Here is a 20,829-nt window from a genome sequence, read left to right on the forward strand (position 1 = left end):
AGGTACACACAATGTGAATAAAGTTATAACAACATTATCTACTAAACTGTACAAAAGAATGGTGTTTTGAGGTTTGGGGTTTACAACCACTTTAAGGTGCCCAAAGAATACACATACATGTTGTAGGTTTAAAATAAAGGGAATTTACTCCACTGAATTTATACAAGAATATCCCCATAGGAGCCACTGGATAGGATGGGTTCTCTAGTTCTTTGCCTCAACCGTCTCAAGAACCCCAGACCCTCTGACACACTAGGTTGAATGTAGAAACATGCAATGTCATAGAAAATCACTGAAAGTAACACTTGTTACTTTACAGTAATACTCTGTAAACAAACCAGGGCACTAAACCAGGACACTAAACAGTAAAAAGTTGACCTAATATATCATCACTCTATAGGGTTGGCTACAAGGTAAGCATTAATTTGGATCAACAATGGTAGTAACAAACTATACCATACTGGAGGATGAGTAATAAGGGTTAGGCAAAAAATGATACTTGGCATCCCTGTCCTCTGCCTCTCCAGCGGTGACCACTGTCTTCTGTCTTGCCAGCAGTGACCCCTGTTCTCTGCCCTGCCAGCAGTGATCCCGATCCTCTGGCCTGCTGCCCTCAGCCCTTGGCTTAGCTGACCCCCTATCCTTGGCTCTGATACCAGTCTTCTGCCCTTCTGTACTGTACTGACCTGCTGTACAATGCCCAACCAATTCCTATACAATCCCCTGCTGACCCCTGTACACTGCCCTAAAAACTAATAGCCCCTATACACTGCCCCACAAACTGCTGACCCTCTGTTCACAGCCCTGCTGACCTTTCATCCTCTGCCTCCCTGACACTTTTTACTGTACCCACACATCAGACAGACTAGATCTGGCCCCGTTTCATTAGGTGTAATTTCCTAATGTACAAATACAGTAGTGTCACAGTGCACTTACAGTAATCCACCTAAGACCTGCCGACCTGTCCACCTCTGCTTAAATCAACAAACCAAATTATTAATCGCAATCTGATGGCAAATAGCATTACATCCCTCGTTCTACTCTATAAATCTGAAAAATCCCTCATTCAGCTTCCTCCTCAGTCCAGATAATGTATCTCTTAAACAGTACAGTGCATACCAAATCTGTCCTATGTAACACACTGTGTATTACTCTCCTTATGCAATATAACACCTGCAAAGTGTCTTCTGTGTACAGCACTGTACCTGGTTAGGGCAGGCCATACATTGCACATACATATGCATTTTTTTTTTCGTTCAACCAGTGGGGAGGACAAGGATTAAGGAATCACTCCCACTGTGCTATGGTGTTCTGTCGGTAGGGAGCCTTCCCAATGGCAGAATACAATGATCAGTGTTGCTAGATATTGATGGCAACATTGAACGTCTGGGAAAAACCCGACTGAATTGATAGATTGGCTTGTGTACAACCAGCTAGCCCATACATGGATCGAAATTTGGCTGATCCTTGCGGACCTGGCCGAATTTCGATCAATATATGGCTAGCTTTACATCTACCTCCTGTCTCCCTCCACACATCACTTGTGGGTGTTCCAACCCTTGCTCTGAATCCTGCTCTGCTGGTTGTAATCCACCTGTGTTTCTTCTGCCCAGAGATCACACTGTAAGGTGAAACAGAAGAAAAACGCTCCTCATTGTATAGCAAAATCTTCAAGTTATACTCACAAGCAGCTACTCACAAGTGCAGTGGTATCACAAGCATTTAATGGGGCAAACCCCCACTGGTGTTCCTCATCTGAAGCCGTCACTCCAAACAGACTTCCAATAGGTGTCTCTCTCTAGTGTTTAACTCCCATCATCAATCCAACACACTTCAAAGTTATAAAGATCCTTCTTCATCACGGTCATGGGAAGTCTGCTATTAACCTCCTTCAATAAATTACCATACACTAATCTCTCCTGTCTAAGAAGAGGTACACTACCGTTCCAAAGTTTGGGGTCACCCAGACAATTTCATGTTTTCCATGAAAACTCACGCTTTTATTCATCAAATGAGTTGCAAAATAAATAGAAAATATAGTCAAGACATTGACGAGGTTAGATATAATTTTTTTTATTTGAAATAATAATTTTGTCCTTCAAACTTTGCTTTCATCAAATAATTCTCCATTTGCAGCAATTACAGCCTTGCAGACCTATGGCATTCTAGCTGTCAATTTGTTGAGGTAATCTGAAGAAATTTCACCCCAGGCTTCCTGAAGCACCCCCCACAAGTTGGATTGGCTTGATGGGCACTTCTTACGTACCATACGGTCAAGCTGCTCCCCCAACAGCTCAATAGAGTTGAGATCTGATGACTGCGCTGGCCACTCCATTACAGAAAGAATACCAGCTGACTGCTTCTTCCCTAAATAGTTCTTGCATAGTTTGGAGGTGCGCTTTGGCGCTTTGGGTCATTGGCCTTTCTTATTCAGAATCCCTTTTACCTTGTACAAATCTCCCACTTTACCAGCACCAAAGCAGCCCCAGACCATCACATTACCTCCACCATGCTTGACAAATGGTATCAGGCACTCCTCCAGCATCTGTTCACTTGTTCTGTGTCTCAAAAAATGTTCTTCTGTGTGATCCAAACACCTGAAACTTAGATTCGTCTGTCTATAACACTTTTTTCCAATCTTCGTCTGTCCAGTGTCTGTGTTCTTTTGCCCATCCTAATCTTTTCCTTTTATTGGCCAATCTCAGATATGGTTTTTCTTTGCCATTCTGCCATTCTACCTAGACCAGCATCCTTGAGTCGCCTCTTCACTGTGAACGTTGAGACTGGCGGGTACTATTTAATGATGCTGCCAGTTGAGAACCTGTGACTCGTCTATTTCCCAAACTAGAGACTCTAATGTACTTGTCCTCTTGCTTAGTTGTGAACCGGGCAGGGGCATCACAAGGGGGCTGCGGAGGGGGCGGACTGCACCAGGGTGTCCACCAGGGGGAGGGTGACACCCAGGCCCGGTTTGGCCAATCGGGAGAATTCAGGACTGGTTGCTTAGCTGAGAGGAGGCGGGACGGAGAGAAGACATCCTCGGGTCTGAGAGGAGGCGGGACGAATTGCTTAGCTGGGAGGAGACGGGATGGAGGTAGAGAAAAAATTTAATCAGCTAGCTCTGCATTATTACAATTATCCTCGACCTCCGTCCCACCTCCTCCCAGCTAAGCAGTTCGTCCCGCCTCCGCCCCGCCTCCTCTCAGACCCGAGGATGTCTTCTCTCAGTTCCGCCTCCTCCCAGCTAAGCACTTCGTCCCGCCTCCGCCCCGCCTCCTCTCCGTCCTGTCTCCTCTCACTCTCAGCTAAGTAATCGGTCCAGCCTCCTCTCTGTCAGCAGTGACATAATGGCAGCGGCGGGGCGCAATTTTTAAATCAAAAGCAAAATACTGCCGTGGCGCGCGCTTCTCATCACAGCCAGGTAAGACCCCTCCACAGCCTCTGACCACCTCCCCCTGTACCATACCTGCAGCCTCTGACCATCTCCCCCTGTACCATGTCCACAGCCTCTGACCATCTCCCCCTGTACAATGTCCACAGCCTCTAACCATCTCCCCCCTGTACCATGTCTGCAGCCTCTGACCATCTCCCCTTGTACCATGTCCACAGCCTCTGACCATCTCCCCCTGTACCCTTGTACCATGTCCACAGCCTCTGACCATCTCCCCCTGTACCATGTCCGCAGCCTCTGACCACCTCCCCCTGTACTATGTCCACAGCCTCTGACCATCTCCCCCTGTACCATGTCCACCGCCTCTAACCATCTCCCCCCTGTACCATGTCTGCAGCCTCTGACCATGTCCCCCGGTACCATGTCCACAGTCTCTGACCATCTCCCCCTGTACCATGTCCACAGCCTCTGACCATCTCCCCCTGTACCATGTCTGCAGCCTCTGACCATCTCCCCCTGTACCATGTCCGCAGCCTCTGACCATCTCCCCCTGTACCATGTCCAAAGCCTTCAGGGGGAGGTCAGGGGGGCCCTTCATGTTTTGTGCACCGGGGCCCTGAAGGTTGTAGTTATGCCAATGGCTATGGGATATGATATTGTAATGTAAAGGTAATTTTAATTCTCCTAGTTATTAATGTCGCTATTTCCATTACATTTAGTGTTATATGCTATGATTTACGAAAAAAAAAAAAAAACATTATTAAAAGGGGTTGGGGTGACACCGTGAGTTACCGCACCGGGTGACACCAACCCTAGTGACGCCACTGGCACCGGGCCTCCCACTTCTTTTTCTATTCTGGTTAGAGCCTGTTTGTGCTGTTCTCTGAAGGGAGTACTACACAATGTTGTAAGAAATCTTCAGTGTCTTGGCAATTTCTCGCATGGATTAGCCTTCATGTTTCAGAACAAGAATAGACTGTCGAGTTTCAGTAGAAAGTTCTCTTTTTTCTGGCCATTTTGAAAGTATAATCGAACCCACAAATGCTGATGCTCCAGATACTCAACTAGCTCAAAGGAATGCCAGTTTTACAGTATCTCACAAAAGTGAGTACACCCCTCACATTTTTGTAAATATTTTATTATCATCTTTTCATGTGACAACCGTGAAGAAATTACATTTTGCCACAATGAAAAGTAGTGAGTGTACAGCTTGTATAACCATGTCTATTTGCTGTCCCCTCAAAATAACTCAACACACAGCCATTAATGGCTAAACCGCTGGCAACAAAAGTCAGTACACCTCTGTGTAGAGACTGTGTCCAAATTGGGCCCAATTAGCAATTTTCCCTTCCCGGTGTCATGTGACCCGTTAGTGTTACAAGGTCTCAGGTGTGAATGAGGAGCAGGTGGGTTAAATTTGGTGTTATCGCTCTCACTCTCCCTTATTGGTCACTGAAAATTCAACATGGCACCTCATGGCAAAGAACTCTGAGGATCTGAAAAAAAGAATTGTTGCTCTTAGACATATGCCGGTTTTCGGTAATTCGATATATCGCGGTATTGCATAGCCACGGTATTGTTATTGTGGCATTTTTAAAATACAGAGTTTCTCTGCTCCTGGGTCTGACTTGTGAATTGATACATTTCAGTGAGCTGGATGACTCATTCACTCACACAGCTAACACCTTTCAGCATTAAAGTCTCCCAGTAACTATAAACAAAAATGGTTACATTTGTATCTTTTCCTTCCCTCTGCCAGGGAGAAAGGAAGTTTAACCTCTTAAAGACTGGATCTTTTTCTGACACTTGTTGCTTGCAAGTTAAAATCATTTTTTTTTTTTGCTAGAAAAGTACTTAGAACCCCCAAACATTTTATATATTTTTTTAGCAGAGACCCTACAGAAAAAAATGGCGATTGTTGTAATATTTTATGTCACACTGTATTTGCGCAGCAGTCTTTCAAACGCAATTAATAGACTTTAATGAATAAAAAAAAACGTAACAGTAAAGTTATCCCAATTTTTTTTTTTGTTACACAGAGAATCGTGAGAGAATCGTGATCTTTATTCCAAGCTAAAAAATCGTGATTCTCATTTTGGCCAGAATCGTGCAGCTCTAATATATATATATATACACACACACGCATAGCAGCCCACATTACATTATTATTTAGCCATCAAGCAGTGTCTGGCCTACCTGGTGATGACTGGTCCTGGCGCTCTGATCCGATGGCCTGGTCTTTAAAGGGGCAAATCCTTGCGATCCAGAAGTGGTTAAACCTGCAGGAGGACCGGTGTTTTTATCTATTAATGACTTTACTATTGCTTTAGGCCTGGTTCACATGTATGCGGGTTGGTGGTTCACATGTATGCGGGTTGGGGGCCCACATTTGCACAGGCATAGCAGCCCATTGATGTGAATGGGCTTGAGCTGCTATGCCTGCGTTTTCAGCTGAAAAAAGGTGCATGCAGAATTTAAAAAAATGCAGTGGCCATGAAATCCATCCTTCTTTTGCACCATGCGACTTACCTGACGTTGCTGCACACGCAAACTGTTTTTAAAGGCCGTGCCCACATATACAAAAAATGCAGAAAGCTTGCCAGAGCAGGAACTGCAGGTTAGTCGCATGGTGCAAAAGCAGGATGGATTTCAAGGCCACTGAATTTTAAAAAAATGCTGCATGCACCTTTTTTCTGCGGAAAATGAGGGCATAGCAGCCCGTTCAAATCAATGGTCTGCTATGCCTGTGCAAATGTGGGCCGCCAACCCGCATACATGTGAACCGCCAACCCGCATACATGTGAACCACCAACCCGCATACATGTGAACCAGGCCTAAAGCAATAGTAAAGTAATTTATAAACAACACCTCCTTCAGGTTTAACCACTTCTTGACCACAAGGATTTGCCCTCTTAATGACCAGGCCATCGGATCGGAGCCGAGCGCCAGGACCAGTCATCACCAGGTAGGCCAGACACTGCTTGATGACCTATTTTAGGCCTGGTTCACAGAGTCTGTACTGACTGACTATATAATAATGTGCATAAGTGAACCAAAGCCCCTAAATTCAGCAATGAAATTCAAGTGAGGTAGAAATTTAATAATTTAAATTTAATAATAGAATACCGTGATAATACCGTATACCGTGGCAAAACCTTAATCAATTAATCGCAGCATGAAAATCTGATATCGTCACAAGCCTAGTTGCTCTACATAAAGATGGCCTAGGCTATAAGAAGATTTCCAAGACCCTGAAACTGAGCTGCAGCATGGTGGCCAAGAACATACAGCAGTTTAACAGGACAGGTTCCGCTCAGAACAGGCCTCGCCATGGTCAACCAAAGTAGTTGAGTACACGTGCTCAGCGTCATATCCAGAGGTTGTCTTTGGGAAATAGAGGTATGAGTGCTGAGCATTGCTGTAGAGGTTGAAGGGGTGGGGGATTAGCCTATCAGTGCTCAGACCATACGCCGCACACTGCATCAAATTGGTCTGCGCGGCTGTCGTCCCAGAAGGAAGCCTCTTCTAAAGATGATGCACAAGAAAGCCTGCAAACCATTTGCTGAAGACAAGCAGACTAAGGACATGGATTACTGAAACTATGTCCTGTGGTCTGATGAGACAAAGATAACGGTATTTGGTTCAGATGGTGTCAAACGTGTGGCAGCATCCAGATGTGAAGTACAAAGACAGGTGTGTCTCACCTACAGTCAAGCATGGTGGTGGGAGTGTCATGGTCTGGAGCTGCATGAGTGCTGCCGGTACTGGGTTACCATTATGATCAAGTGTTAAATGTGAGCCTAGGGGAGTGCTTCAAACTGTGGGGGGGGTGGCTTCTGAAATGACCATAGAGACATGTGATCCTATATAGAAAGATCACATGGGCTCTATGATCATTCCAGGGAGAAGAACGGTCAGCTGTGTTTACAACAGCTGACCGTTCTTCTCTCTCAGCGGGGAACAAACGCGGGTGTCAGGCGGCAATCGGAGCCGCCTGCCCGCTGCATCTTCTTCCCCGCTGATGAGCAGTGGCAGAAGCACGCCGCCGGCGCACGCTCGCCCCCTAGCCTCCCGAGAGCAAACGATTTGCCTGAATGATTATAACTGCGGTGGGCGGTCGTAAAGCGGTTAATGGCTGTGTGTTGAGTTATTTTGTGGGGACAGCAACTTTACACTGTTATACAAGCTGTACACTCACTACTTTACATTGTAGCAAAGTGTATTTTTTTTTTCAGTGTGGTCACATGAAAAGATATAATAAAATATTTACAAAAATGTGAGAGGTGTGCTCACATTTGTGAGATACTGTAGCTTCTCTATGCAGCACAACAGTTTTCAGATGTGCTAACATAATTGCACAAAGGTTTTGTAATCATCAATTAGCTTTTTAATACGATTAGCTAACACAATGTACCATTAGAACACAGGAGTGATGTTTGCTAGAAATGGGCCCCTGTACACCTACGGTATGTAGATATTCCATTAAAAATCAGTAGTTTCTAGCTAGAATAGTTATTTACCACATTAACAGTGTCTAGACTGTATTTCTAATTAATTTAATGTTATCCTCATTGAAAAAAAAAAACAAAAAAAAAAAACAGTGCTTTGCTTTAAAAAAAAGGACATTTCCAAGTGACCCCAAACATTTTACATTGTCTGGACAGGGGAGGAAGCTGGACCCATCCATTTATAGAGTGGAATATAAAGATAGGTAAGAATCTTTATCTGCATAAAGGGGCCTCTAGTTTTGTCTAAAAGCACTGGTATTCTATAAACTATTTATGTAATTCTCTAATGTTCTAATAAACAGTAAGGGTTCTATTTGTAAAATGGACAGTGCACTTACCACACATTCAGCACTGATGTTACTCTGAATACTGCACACTGTTGTCTTCACATTTATAAAACTTTTTTTATCAAGTCCATTTCCAATGTTTCCAAAGCAAAGTACCTTTTGTTGACTTGGGACGAAATGAGTAGGAAAATGGCTTTCTGTACTTTTTTGCAACAAAACTGATTTATTACTTTTAACCAAGGGGAATTAATAGCAAACCACCCAAGATACTTTATAAGGGCTCATTCACATAAGCAGCCTATTGGAAGTGCTAAAGCAGATGGCAACATTTTTACTGCCCCTCTATTAATTGGCAACTGCTCAGGGCTGTACATATGCCACAGCAAGAATTAAATACAATGAGTGCAAGTCTTCAAGCAAGAGGTCAAAAGACAGTTCCTGTTGCTCTAGGAGCCATGATCGCTCATGTTCAAAGTCACATAACTCCCATCTTCACTCCAGGGTTTCATCTAGCAGACATCACCACCTAATTCTGGAAATTGTTGCGCTGATTCCCCCCCCCCCCCCCAAGCCCCTCTCCCAGGCATATTGGTGTGCGCTAGTTGCTTTTCTGAATGGGCAAGATATAAGATTGTTCAAAGCAACTAAATTGTGTCACTCCTGCAGCAAGTATTTCAGGAGTCTATAAGATGGTGGTCCACAAATACCTCAGCCTGTGGTGTTGCTTCTACTGCCACCTGTGAGCCAAGATGCAGTATCACAGCCCTTGACATCCCAGGGTATTCCTCTGGCCCAGTCCCAGGTAGCCTGGGGGGGGGGGCTTGATAAGAATAAAGGTAAATTACGGGATCTAACCCAATCATCACTCAATTTTGCCCTGGTGGAGCTATATACTTTATATTGGCTATTAGGGAAGCCATACAGTAAGATATACCCAGAGCTTTCCATGGCAAGCAAACTGTTATTACCCACACCTAGACAAATGGTCAGCAGAATTTCCATTTATCACAGAAATCAAAAGATTATATGCTGCTGTTCCAGGATGCAGCATTTCCCAAAGTTAAATAAGCTATCGGGATGAAGGAATCCAACCTTCTATTTATTAGACATATGGTGTCCGGTACCACATCCTTTGAAAATGTAAGCGTACAAAAAACCTAGCTATAGAAAAAGAGGACTTTAAAGGTACTACAATTTTAGGTCAATATTTTATTCTACAAAATGTTAAAATACATATATGAATTTTAAGACAACATTATTTTACATAAACATTGCAAGTCCATGAAAAGCTAATATGTATCATCACTCATCACCCCTATCAGGCTTGGACGGTAAAAGGCTTACTGTGACTTCAACACGTTTCACCGGTCCATGCCCCATTCTTCAGGAAGATAACAACAGTCAAGCTCTATAATAGTAAACAATACAATCCTCAAGACAACAGTATAAAAAAAAATATCCAATACAGGTTTGTCCTCTCTATTGGGGAGCGAACAGAATTACATACCTGTACTTTGCATGTAAAACAATCATACACAAAGTAATACACACAACCACCGATTTTAAGCTTTCTGAAACAGATAGGTGAGCTCCCCCAAGGTTAATCCACTCAGAGTCCAAATAAAGACATAAGAATGAAACCCTCAACGACAATATTATTGTCTCATGTGTAAAGATACTGAAAGTAAAAAGGGGAAAAAGTGGTAGTGGTAATATGGCACAACACAAGTAGAAGTGTATACCTAATAATATAATAGGGCAATGATCTATCGCCTTCATGCTTTAAATATCTACAGTAATGTGTCACTGGTGCTCTAAGTGGTAATCATAATATTGTTGGTGGCCCAAGTTTCCCAACTACACTCCTACTCCCCAATTTGAGAAAATTACCTCCATAGCCCCCTAAGGGCTCTGATATTTGTAGCCCCTAGTGGAGTTAAACCCATTATTATGTCAGTTATATCAAATGTCAATATCACAAAGGTCATAACAAAAATGTACTAATTTATATGTAAATGGATTCCCCCTGTCTAGAAGCAACCAAGACCCCAATTAAGACAAAGAAAAAAAGGAAACCCCCTGTGCGTGGGACTATGTAGGCTACCACACATCCAGTTCATATAAAAAATATATATATATTTTTTCATACATTAAAAATAATAATAAATGGTTTGACATATCATGTGTCTACTTACCAATATATACAATACAAACAGATATAAAGATAATGACATAAGGTGATAGAATAAAAAATAAACAACGGCCTGTAACTGGTGTTGGTCACAGATGTGAGCATAACATAATGGAAATCCTCCAAACCCCCCATGTTTCAGGTGGGATCACCATTCCTCAGGGGTATGTGGATTGAGTATTGTGATTTCCTAAATTGTATTAACAGAAAATACATCAATTTAATTGGATAACATTTGTGATAGTTATTTGCATGTACCCATTCATAAATAAGAAGTATGTCTACGTACCAGATAAATGTTCAAAGCGACAAGATAGCCATGTACAGTGGAATGCGATGGTGAACAGATGGGAGAGAGACTATAAGAGTAACGTAGGTGGCACTCCCTGAGGAATGGTGCTGCTTGCTGAAGGGTGGTGGATAACTTACCGCCGCCAGATCCTGAAGGGTCTCACAAGGATCCCAAAAAGGTCGGTCAAAATGTTGTCACTCAATGGGTGATGTGGGGGTGACTGTACAGGATACATAATATAGAGAGACGTCTAACTTGGATGTATGTTAATACAAACACTGAAAGAAATTAATAAATGATAAAATAATAATGAGGCCAAGTGATATAACATGGCCCCTATATAAGGGCAAGGAGTCCCCACGTTGTCTTCAACAGATTGTATCAATTCAACACCTGTATCAAAGTATTTGGAGTATATATGGTTGTTTCTGAAAAAAAATAAATTTTCAATTGCAGTACAGGAGATCGGTTGGCTTGTGAAGGAAAAAGTGCAACTGAGGCTCAAGTACAGACGGAGGAGGCAGATGAGTGTGTGTCGGTGAACACAGTCTGCAATGCAGTACCATTTGTGCTGGCTGAACAGAGCTGTAGCAGCGGTGAAGGGGTTACTGCACCACGCAGGAAAGCGCGCACTAAAGAGATCGGCCTTACAGGAGGAGCCACCGCCAGAGAGTCAGCTAGTCTGGAGTCGTGGGCAAAGTCACCGCCAACGAGCTGCCAATCTGAGTGGAGGAAGAGAGCTGAGACATCACTTCCACCATTGGGTGTAGCTGAGGAGCAGACACGTGTGTGGAGGAGCAAGATGGCGGATGCTGGAGTGAGCCGGAGCACAGGGGCTATCCCACGTGTTGGCAGAATACCCGAGGAGCAGGTGGAATCACCAAACTCGACCCTGTGGGACACAGGAGTGCGATTGGTGCCCATCGGGAGACTGGCTTTGTGCAGCGGTGGGGACAAGGAGCATCTCGGGCTGGTACTGTATGTACTGTATGTAGCCGATGCTTGAATGTATCCATGCAGCTGCTGGCGTGGAGTCAGTGTGGGCACTGCCGTGATATGCTAATGCAGGTGGTGCGGAGTGATTGTCGGCCCAGAAGATTGAGTGTGAGCTGGGAGACAGGAGTCACTCTGGAGTTGCTGGTGCCTACGACAGGGATCCCTGTGGGCAGAGGAATGTTGAGAGCTCTGCTGGGGCCAGGACCAGTAGCGCAGACCTACAACCTTATGCCAGGCCAGGGAGACCCGCATCTCGGAGGTGAGATGCACGCAGATTGTGCAGGCCAAGTCGCGGCCACAAGAAGGGCCAGTAATCCCTGCAGAGGCAGAACGCATCGCTCCTAAAGTGGCAGAGGGGAATCAATGGGCTCCTGAGAGGAAGGCCTCTAGTGTATCTAGTGAGAGGGAGGCTGGAGAAAATGATATAGGGTCACCCCGCTTCCAATGTTGGTTTGGGTCCTGGAAGAGGACATCGATGTGTGGAAGTCTGAAGAGGATACTGAATGGGACTGGGAAACAGAAAGGAGGAGCAGCTCTGCAAGTCCTAGTTCGCTAAACGGTGAGACTGAGGGGGCTGTTATTCGTATGTAGTGTGCCAGGAACCTGGGGTTCTGTGAGGCCTACGCCACAAGGGCCCCAGATTTATCCCCACCTTGTACCTACACCCGGGCTTGGGATTAGAATGAGGCCTATCCCAGTCTCATCAAGAAGGAGGAGACCCTATATACCCCACCTGGGAGAGGAGACAGACAGAGACTTCCCAGGTTCTCTCAATGACAGCACCTGATCCAGAAGGTGACCCTGGAATATGGGTATGACTACCCCTACAGTCCTCAGGAGATTATGGAGGAGATCGAGGCCAAGAGAGAGGGATGGTGCGATGAAGCGGTTTGGGATTTCCTCTATATCCCCAAGCCATATCGCAATCGGAAGATTGCTGAGTTGTGGGACACCTTCTTATCTGATAAGGCTAATTTGAACTTGGGGCGGTCCATTCATACTGACCATGTGGAAGTTTATTGCCCAAATAGAACAGGCCAGGCTTGGGCTGTTCGGGTTCAGGATTCTGCAGGGAAGACTGTTCGGATACCTAATCCTGACTATTACTGCTGAGGATGCAGAATTCCCATCCCTGCTGGGAGAATTGTAGTATTAGGAGGGTAGTTAGCCTGAATGTGCATCACATGATGTGAAGTTGCTAAAAAAGGGGCCCAAAGAGGTTTCACCAGTTTAAATAAAAAGTTGTTGTTGGGGCCCGGAAGCATTATTTAGAGAAGCAGCCAAGAGGCCCATGGGAACTCTGGAGGAGCTGCAGAGATCCACAAGTCAGGTGGGACAATCTGACCACAAGACAACTATTAGTTGTGCACTCAACAAATCTGGCCTTTATGGAAGAACGGCAAGAAGAAAGCCATTGTTGAAAGAAAGCTATAAGAAGTCCCATTTGCAGTTTGCAAGAAGACATGTGGGGGATACAGCAAACACGTGGAAGAAGGTGCTTTGGTCAAATGAGACCAAAATTGAACTTTTTGGTTTAAAAGCAAAACGCTATGTGTGGTGGAAAACTAACACTGCACATCACCCTGAACACAACATCCCCACCGTGAAACATAGTGGTGGTGGCAGCATCATGTTGCGGGAATGCTTTTCTTCAGCAGGGACAGGAAATTTGGTGAGAGTTCATTGGAAGATGGATGGAGCCAAATACAGGGCAATCTTAGAAGAAAACCTGTTAGAGTCTGTAAAAGACTCGAGAATGGGGTGGAGGTTCACCTTCCAGCAGGACAACAACCCTAAACATATAGCCAGAGCTACAATGGAATGGTTTAGATAAAAGCATATTCATGTGTTAGAATGGCCTTGTCAAAGTCCAGACCTAAATCCAATTTAGAATCTGTGGCAAGGCTTGAAAATTGCTGTTCACATACACTCTTCATTCAATCTGACAGCGCTTGAGCTATTTTGCAAAGAAGAATTGGCAAAAATTTCACTCTCTAGATGTGTAAAGCTGGTAGAGGCATACCCAACCAGACTTGCAGCTGTAATTGCAGCTCTATTAAGGAGCTGAACTTTAAAATAGCAACCAATCCATTAGAATACAATTAGTGTCAGTTTACAAATGTTTATAGACATTGATTTCTATCCCATATTCAGCATATACAGTAGAAACAAAAGCCATGACAATTACACAAAACAAAAACAAAAACTTTAATTAACCCAAACATAGGAAGCACAAGGCATACTGAAGCCAGATATTTATCAGCCAAAGACTATTTAGTTTGCAAAAAAGGCTTATACCTGACACTGTCCCACAACCTCCAGGTGCAGGGATTGGTGATGGGGACATCTTGTGCTTGTCCTACGTTAACCTGTACCTGGGGGTTGGGAATGTTATGTCATGAGTGATGAGTCTCTATCTAAACTGAATGGGTTATTTTTACAAGGTGATCGTTTACATACACTTTAATAGCACTGCTAGCATTTCCTCTGGTTTGCAGTGGTTGAGATCCAGTTCACCTGTGTAAAATTTTGTCTGTTGATATCCCAGAGGATGTTTACCAAAGTTCTAATCTCCATCCTGGAGCAACTGCAGGAACAGTGCTGGGGGTGTACCACTACCTGGATGATGTGCTGCTGCTGGAGAGAAAGATACACTTTGGCACAGGCAGATCCTGATTACTACTGTATAGAGGCTTCTTGTAACTGAACCGCCGACCCACACTGTACTTGGGGTCTTCCGTCAGTATATGGCTTCCTTACAGTCATGAACATATATAGATATTCCAGCCACCCTCCATACAAAGCTAGCCTGACTCTTAGCTTGTACTAGAATCACACTTTATTGAACAGTCACACAGAATTTATATACAGCATGGACCTCCCCCTCCTGATCATTTTACCACACACAGGTCAGAGGTTGCATGATTACACTATCATATGCAGATGAAATTGTATACAGAAACCAAATTAACCTGAACCAATTATCTAGCCATCTGGACAGAACAATGTGTGGTCATTAACATTTAACAATGGGACAGGCAGACTTAACACAATACACATTATCTCAATACACAAACAATAGGGGAAGCATGTCTATAATATTGACAGACATGGAACAGAAGCCAATGTGATTAGCTCTTTCAATGAACATGTTCAGAATCAAACAGGAAAAGTGCTCACATATTTCTCGAGATACATGGCTGACAAATATTACTGTCCCACTTGAAGCAATTCAAACCATTAAGTACTGTATATGTCTTTTACTCCCAGTGACGGTGAACACAGTCACACTTCTGAACTGGCAGAAGAGCCATCTGGATCTGACAGTGTAACGGATCAACGAGCACCCCGACCAGGCACCTCCGTTGACAGATGCTTCTATTGCTTCCCGAGGGCTCCAAGCACTCCACCAGACACCGTAACCACTTCAGACCCCATGAACTGCCGCAGCTGGGTTAGGGTCTCGCCGTCTCCTACCCACCCTGGACCTACGACAAGGCTCCAGGTTCCCGTGGGTGAACATTTCTTTCCCCAGAGAGTGCAGCAGAACAAGCTCTTACACAAGCTCTTACAAGAGCTTAGTGATTATCTAAGGGAGTATGGAAGACCATAGCAATCCCTTGCAGCATATTCCCTCAATAAGAGACAGGACTCTAGATTGAGGGTGAAGTAACTCTAGGACAACTTTATTGAACAAGAAACAGACCCCCCTTTTACAAAGTCAGGAAGTGATGAAACGTTAGGGGCGTGGCTACATGACAGACTGAAGGAGTGATCGAGGTGAGCAGGGTGATTCATCTGGCTCCGTGGACATTATGTACTTCACGCTGCAGCATCCTGGACTAGAGTGAGCTCCTCTATCCCTCTCATTTGTTTATTGGATGTATATATGCGCTTGGCAAGTTAAATACATGTACGGCATTTTATATTGTTTTTGTGGATTTAATAAAGTGTTTTAATGGTACTGCACCAGTGGGGTCCCTCTGTTATATGTTTTTTCCACATGGTTTGGAGCTAAGGATTATCCCCCAACCTTCTGGTTTATATGAGGACCTCTGTCTGCATTGCCTTGGTGGAACACCACAGCCAACAGTAATATACACAGTGAAATTTGCCTTATCCACGAGAGTGGTAGGCAACAAATGAGGGTGGGTTGCTAATTGGACGGGTGTGGAGCACATCGGTGGTGGATCTAATTTGGGTGTCACTTTATTATTAGCACTGGAATCTCACAAGATCATTTGGTTTATCACGTTTATAGAAGTTATTTTTTGGACTTCATTTTTTGGACTCACATTTACTCACAGTATATTTCGTTTTTTGGATTCCATATCCAACATTTATATTGTGGACTTATTTTCTGGGCACAGTTTATTGATGCACCATTATTTGATGTATTGAGGATTGCTTTTATTTTATTTATTGGTGTTGTGCGCAACTAGTGTCATGGTTTTCTTTCACTATTTTCATTATTGTTTTATTTAAATTGCGGCACATATATATACATATATACGGACTCACATCTATATATATATATATATATATATATATATATATATATATATATTTCAGCACACATTTGGAATTAGATTTTTCAAAAGGGTGTGTATACATCTTTAGCGCAAGAATTTTTGCATTTTTAAGAAACAGACTTATATACAGTTTTCACCCACAAGGTTACCGCCTAGGTGGACCTTGTTGAAGACTGGACAAGACATTCACAATCCAATAGGAACAGAGTTTTACACTCTCATACAGTGTACACAAAAATATACAATGTGGGACAATCCCCCCTCCCCCTTAGCATCCAATCCACATACCTATATACATCCCATAATAAGTTTCTCTTAAGGCAGTCAGACAGAACAATGTGAGGTCATTAACACTTAACAATGAGACAGGGTAATCCACATTCCCTCCCAATACACAAACAAAAGGAAAACCTGTCTGACATTGAAAGATATGTAATATACACAGCATTTAGGAAGTACAGATTTCACGGCAAATGGGAATAAATCTTTATATTCCTATATGGAGATATATGGAGATATTGCTGGCAAATATGACCATCCCATCTGAAGCAATTCAAACCATTAAATATCTGTTTTTACCTTCCAGTGACGGTGAATACTGTCACAGACAGTTAGTCTTCCTAGGAGCCCTATTCAATATCACCAAGGGTACAGTCTCTCTACCAGAAGACACGATTTAAGCAGTACAGAATCATGTTCAGCTAGTCTTCTTCAGAAACCTTCTTGTATTGCTTAAAGCTTATGGAGACTCTCTCATTTTGAATTTTCTAAGGTGAAATGAGCCAACTGGCAGCTGAGGCCTTTCCAGAGGCATTTATCCCAGTTCATCAAGGCATCTAGATGTCCCTTACCATACAGAGGTGTCTCTGATAGTGGATGAAGCTGCGGAATCTCTGCTACTGCCACTCTTCAGGTCACATACAGTGGACCACTCTTATCAACAATGCCAACTGCCAGGGTTAAGGCGTTCCCTTGGAAGACCTCATGGCACAAGAAAGGTGGCACTTTGACTCAGCAAAATAGTCTCCAACATCCTAGAGCAATGTGGGAAGCCCTGCAGACATCTGCTTCAAGACACCAGGGGAAAAGGTTCCTTTTCAAATTGCAACCATGCAGCGGTGTTCAATGTTCAGTGACTAGGTGGGACACACAGCCAAAACCTGATCCAGACAGTGACCCCCATTCTAAAGTGAGCAGTGAGGAATCTGGAGGATCTGAGGGTGACGTATGTTCCAGCTTACAAAAACAACAGAGTGGATTATCTGTCTTGCCACTTTATAGGCAACAACCCATGGTCCCTCAGCGCAGAGCTCTTTACCAGGTCTGCCGTCATTGCCTAATTTCTTCTCAATTTAGCCAATAGCTGAGGTAATCAGATGTCATCAATATTAGACACCCTTGTTCAATCCTGGTCATTCTGGCAATGCTATGTCTTTCCTCCAATTCCTCTAATGAGGTTTCTAGATCAGCTTTTGCCCAAGAGGGTGGGAATTCTGGCTTTTCCTCTTGTCTTGGATCCTTGTGGTTCTCCCTTCTGATCCAGCTCAGCATCTGTCATCCAATCATTTTTCCAGTGTCTCCAAAGATGTTGTCCCAAGATCAAGGCATTTACCCACAACCAGACCTAGAGATTGAGAAGAGCAGTCTGTCTGCCCTAGGCTGCTCATCTACAGTAATCACCACCTTGCTCAAGGTCAGATAACCATCTACAAGTGCAGTCTACCATACAGTCTAGAACAGTTTTTTCACCTTCGCAATGGGAAAGGGATTCAATCCTCTTCGGCCACAGACTCTCCAACTGTTGCACTTTCTACAGAAAAACATAGATTTAGGCCTGAGCTTGTGCATTCTGAAGGTGAAGATAGCTGCCATTTCTGCAGCGCAAGGTAGAGGATCCCTTCCTGAAGCCACCTGCTGGGTGGCTATTTGATCGTCTTTTCATACCTTTCTGGGGCATTAGGTTTGTATCCTTCACCCTGGTCATCCCCATACTTTGGCAGCAGAACTGTGGCTGCTTCTTTCATTCTCTCATTAAAATTAGTTTCAGCCATATTGCCTTCAATATGGTTAATTACTTACCATGTCTGCAGCCATGTTGGCACCAGGATAATGAAAAATTGTTTCAATATTCACCATAATTTTTACTTTCCTAGGGCATAAACATGGCAGCTTACTTTGTCCCACCCTCTAATTTAGGAGACTGAGGGTACTGTGTCTAAGGGAAACATTTAAAGAATTACTGTGCATCCTCCTCACCATTTCTTGTCAAATTCATTTATCAGCAGTCCCCCCTCCACCAATGTGAGGCTCCTCATATTAATTCATCTGCAGCCCCCACTAATGTAAATTCCCTTCATAGTTATCCACAAATAGCCCATATATTTATCCTTCAGCAACTCCTCCAATGTAAAGCCCCTCTTATATATATAGCAGCAGCCCCCATCCCACCCCTTATGTAAAACCCTCATATAGTTATCCATCGTCATCTCCCCATCAGATTAAAGACCCTTATATTCACTCATCAGCAACTCCTCCCAGTTTACACCCCCCACATATTCATCCATCTGAAGCCTACCCCACATGCATATATCACTAGTCTTCAGTATACAGCCTTCATATTCATCTTTTATAAGCCTCCCCACATACATCCATTGCCAGTACTCAGTGTAGAGACATTTCCTTATTTATCCATTACCAGTCCCCCTCACATACACCACACATGCCCACATGTGCTGTAGGTCTCCATCAGCTTTTTGGGTCCATTTATGTGTGCACGCATGGAAATCCCTAGTGTGTGCGAAGCTGTGAGTCTCTGACAGTTGCCAAGCACCTGGCAGAAAGCACTGAATGTCTGCGTATGCACTAAATGTCACAGTGTGCATGCGCCTATCTGTACAAATGCCTCCTGGAATGTGTGACAAGCATTCCAAGAATCAGCAGGGGGGAGTCCTATATTATTCTTGCCTAAGTGAGATAGCAGGTTCCTGACTGCGGCACAACTGCACTCAAATTATGGAAGAGGGAGAGGGGAGGAACCTAGAGCAAAAATTTTAATTTCTGAAAGTCTAATCTCAAGCATGTGCAGTAGGGGGCCAGCTGTGACAATCACTGTATTCAGTTTAGCAGATTTTGGACAAGAAATGTTCTGCATGTTTCCTGCTGGGAACAAACAGGAGAGAGAAGAAGCAGCTGCGGGAAAACAGCATCTAGTATTTTTAAAAGTCAGCAGCTGTTCCTCTTTAATTTTACAATTACAGGAATGCAACTAACTAAAAGTACAAAAGTATATATTTTTTACCTAAAAACAAAGATTATATATATATATATATATATATATATATATATATATATACACAGTAAAACACTTAAGCACAATACATTACATTTTAAGATTACCACATTTACATACTGTATATCTTAGAAAATGTAGCTTAACATTGGATTCCATTTCGAGGCTTTGCTTCTAATGTAATCAGCACTACATTTTAGAAAACCAGTAAAAGAATAGGCAGGGTCATGGTTAATCATTTTAGGTGCATAACACCCAATGTTCATTCCTAGAGGGGAAAGGTGAGGGACCCAGCACAGGTTAAAGTAACGATAGAACATTTATTTAGGGGTGGACAAGCAGAGGGTGTTTTCTAAGCTAGCCAATAAGAGAAAGTTTCTGTGGTTTATACATAAACGATCTCCATCAAATTGTTCTTTGAAATATTTGAAAACTAACATCAGGAGAGAAACTCTACAAGTCTGAACACATTCCACAATGGTATGTACTAACATTTCCAATTCATTTACTTTTATTTTAAATAGATATGTACAGTGTATTGTTTGTTTATTTATAGAAGCCATTATGGGTAAAATATATTATATACATACATATAATACAATATACAATATCCCTATAAGAATAATTAAAGGGCCAACATTGATTTGGTATAGGACGTCTATTTGGAATACTCTCAATTATAAAGAAATACAGGAAATATGAAAACAAGAATGGTATGAAGTATGGAACAATAGAGCATATATCACCTCTGCTGTCTGGTACAAAGAAATTCAGACATGTATGAAACAAGATCACAGTAAACAAGTAATCAGCAAGTGCTGGACACAACAAATAACTATTGAAAATAATTGCACACATAGAAAGTGTTATTACACAGTAATAGTAACCGGGACACTGACACACTCAGCAATACTGTTTATGTTGGTTGGAAGCTACATGCCCAAGCACTACTTTCAAAGTTAAAGGTTTTCTTTTAACTGGTCACACATGTTACAATACAATTGTACAATCTCCATTATATCTACCTACTAAGTATATAAAGGAAGGACATGGAATATATATGTGCTAGTGCGCTCTAAATAATGTTCACAACTTAACGTATAATTTAAAAACAGTAGGGCATGCAAGAACATTCAATTACAGTGAAGTAAATAAAAATAAAAATAAATATGGCATTGCATCAGTGTTTAGACTTTGTGCAAAAGTACAAAAAAAAAAAAGTAGAGGATGGGTGAAGGCGCTCAGTTATAAATGAGGTGGAGTTTCTGGAAGGTTTATCTGCTGCCTCAAAATTTTAAAATTTTAAAAGTATGCAAAAATAAAAAATAAATTATAATCACAAG

At 42.9% G+C, this 20,829-nt stretch overlaps 1 protein-coding gene across 1 annotated transcript in view; it reads left to right on the forward strand.

The window, feature by feature from the left end:
• The first annotated feature begins 19,883 nt into the window (after positions 1–19,883).
• Positions 19,884–20,829, forward strand: part of LOC309545738 (4-hydroxyphenylpyruvate dioxygenase) — a 75,392-nt gene continuing 74,446 nt past the window's right edge. Inside the window, exon 1 of the mRNA XM_082245082.1 lies at positions 19,884–19,966. Within this exon, the coding sequence (XP_082101208.1) occupies positions 19,964–19,966 (3 nt within the window). The 5' untranslated portion in view covers positions 19,884–19,963. The remainder of the gene's footprint in view (positions 19,967–20,829) is intronic.

The sequence above is a fragment of the Pelophylax lessonae genome, assembly GCF_965119305.1.
Source record: "Pelophylax lessonae genome assembly, chromosome: 2".
NCBI lineage: Eukaryota > Metazoa > Chordata > Amphibia > Anura > Ranidae > Pelophylax > Pelophylax lessonae.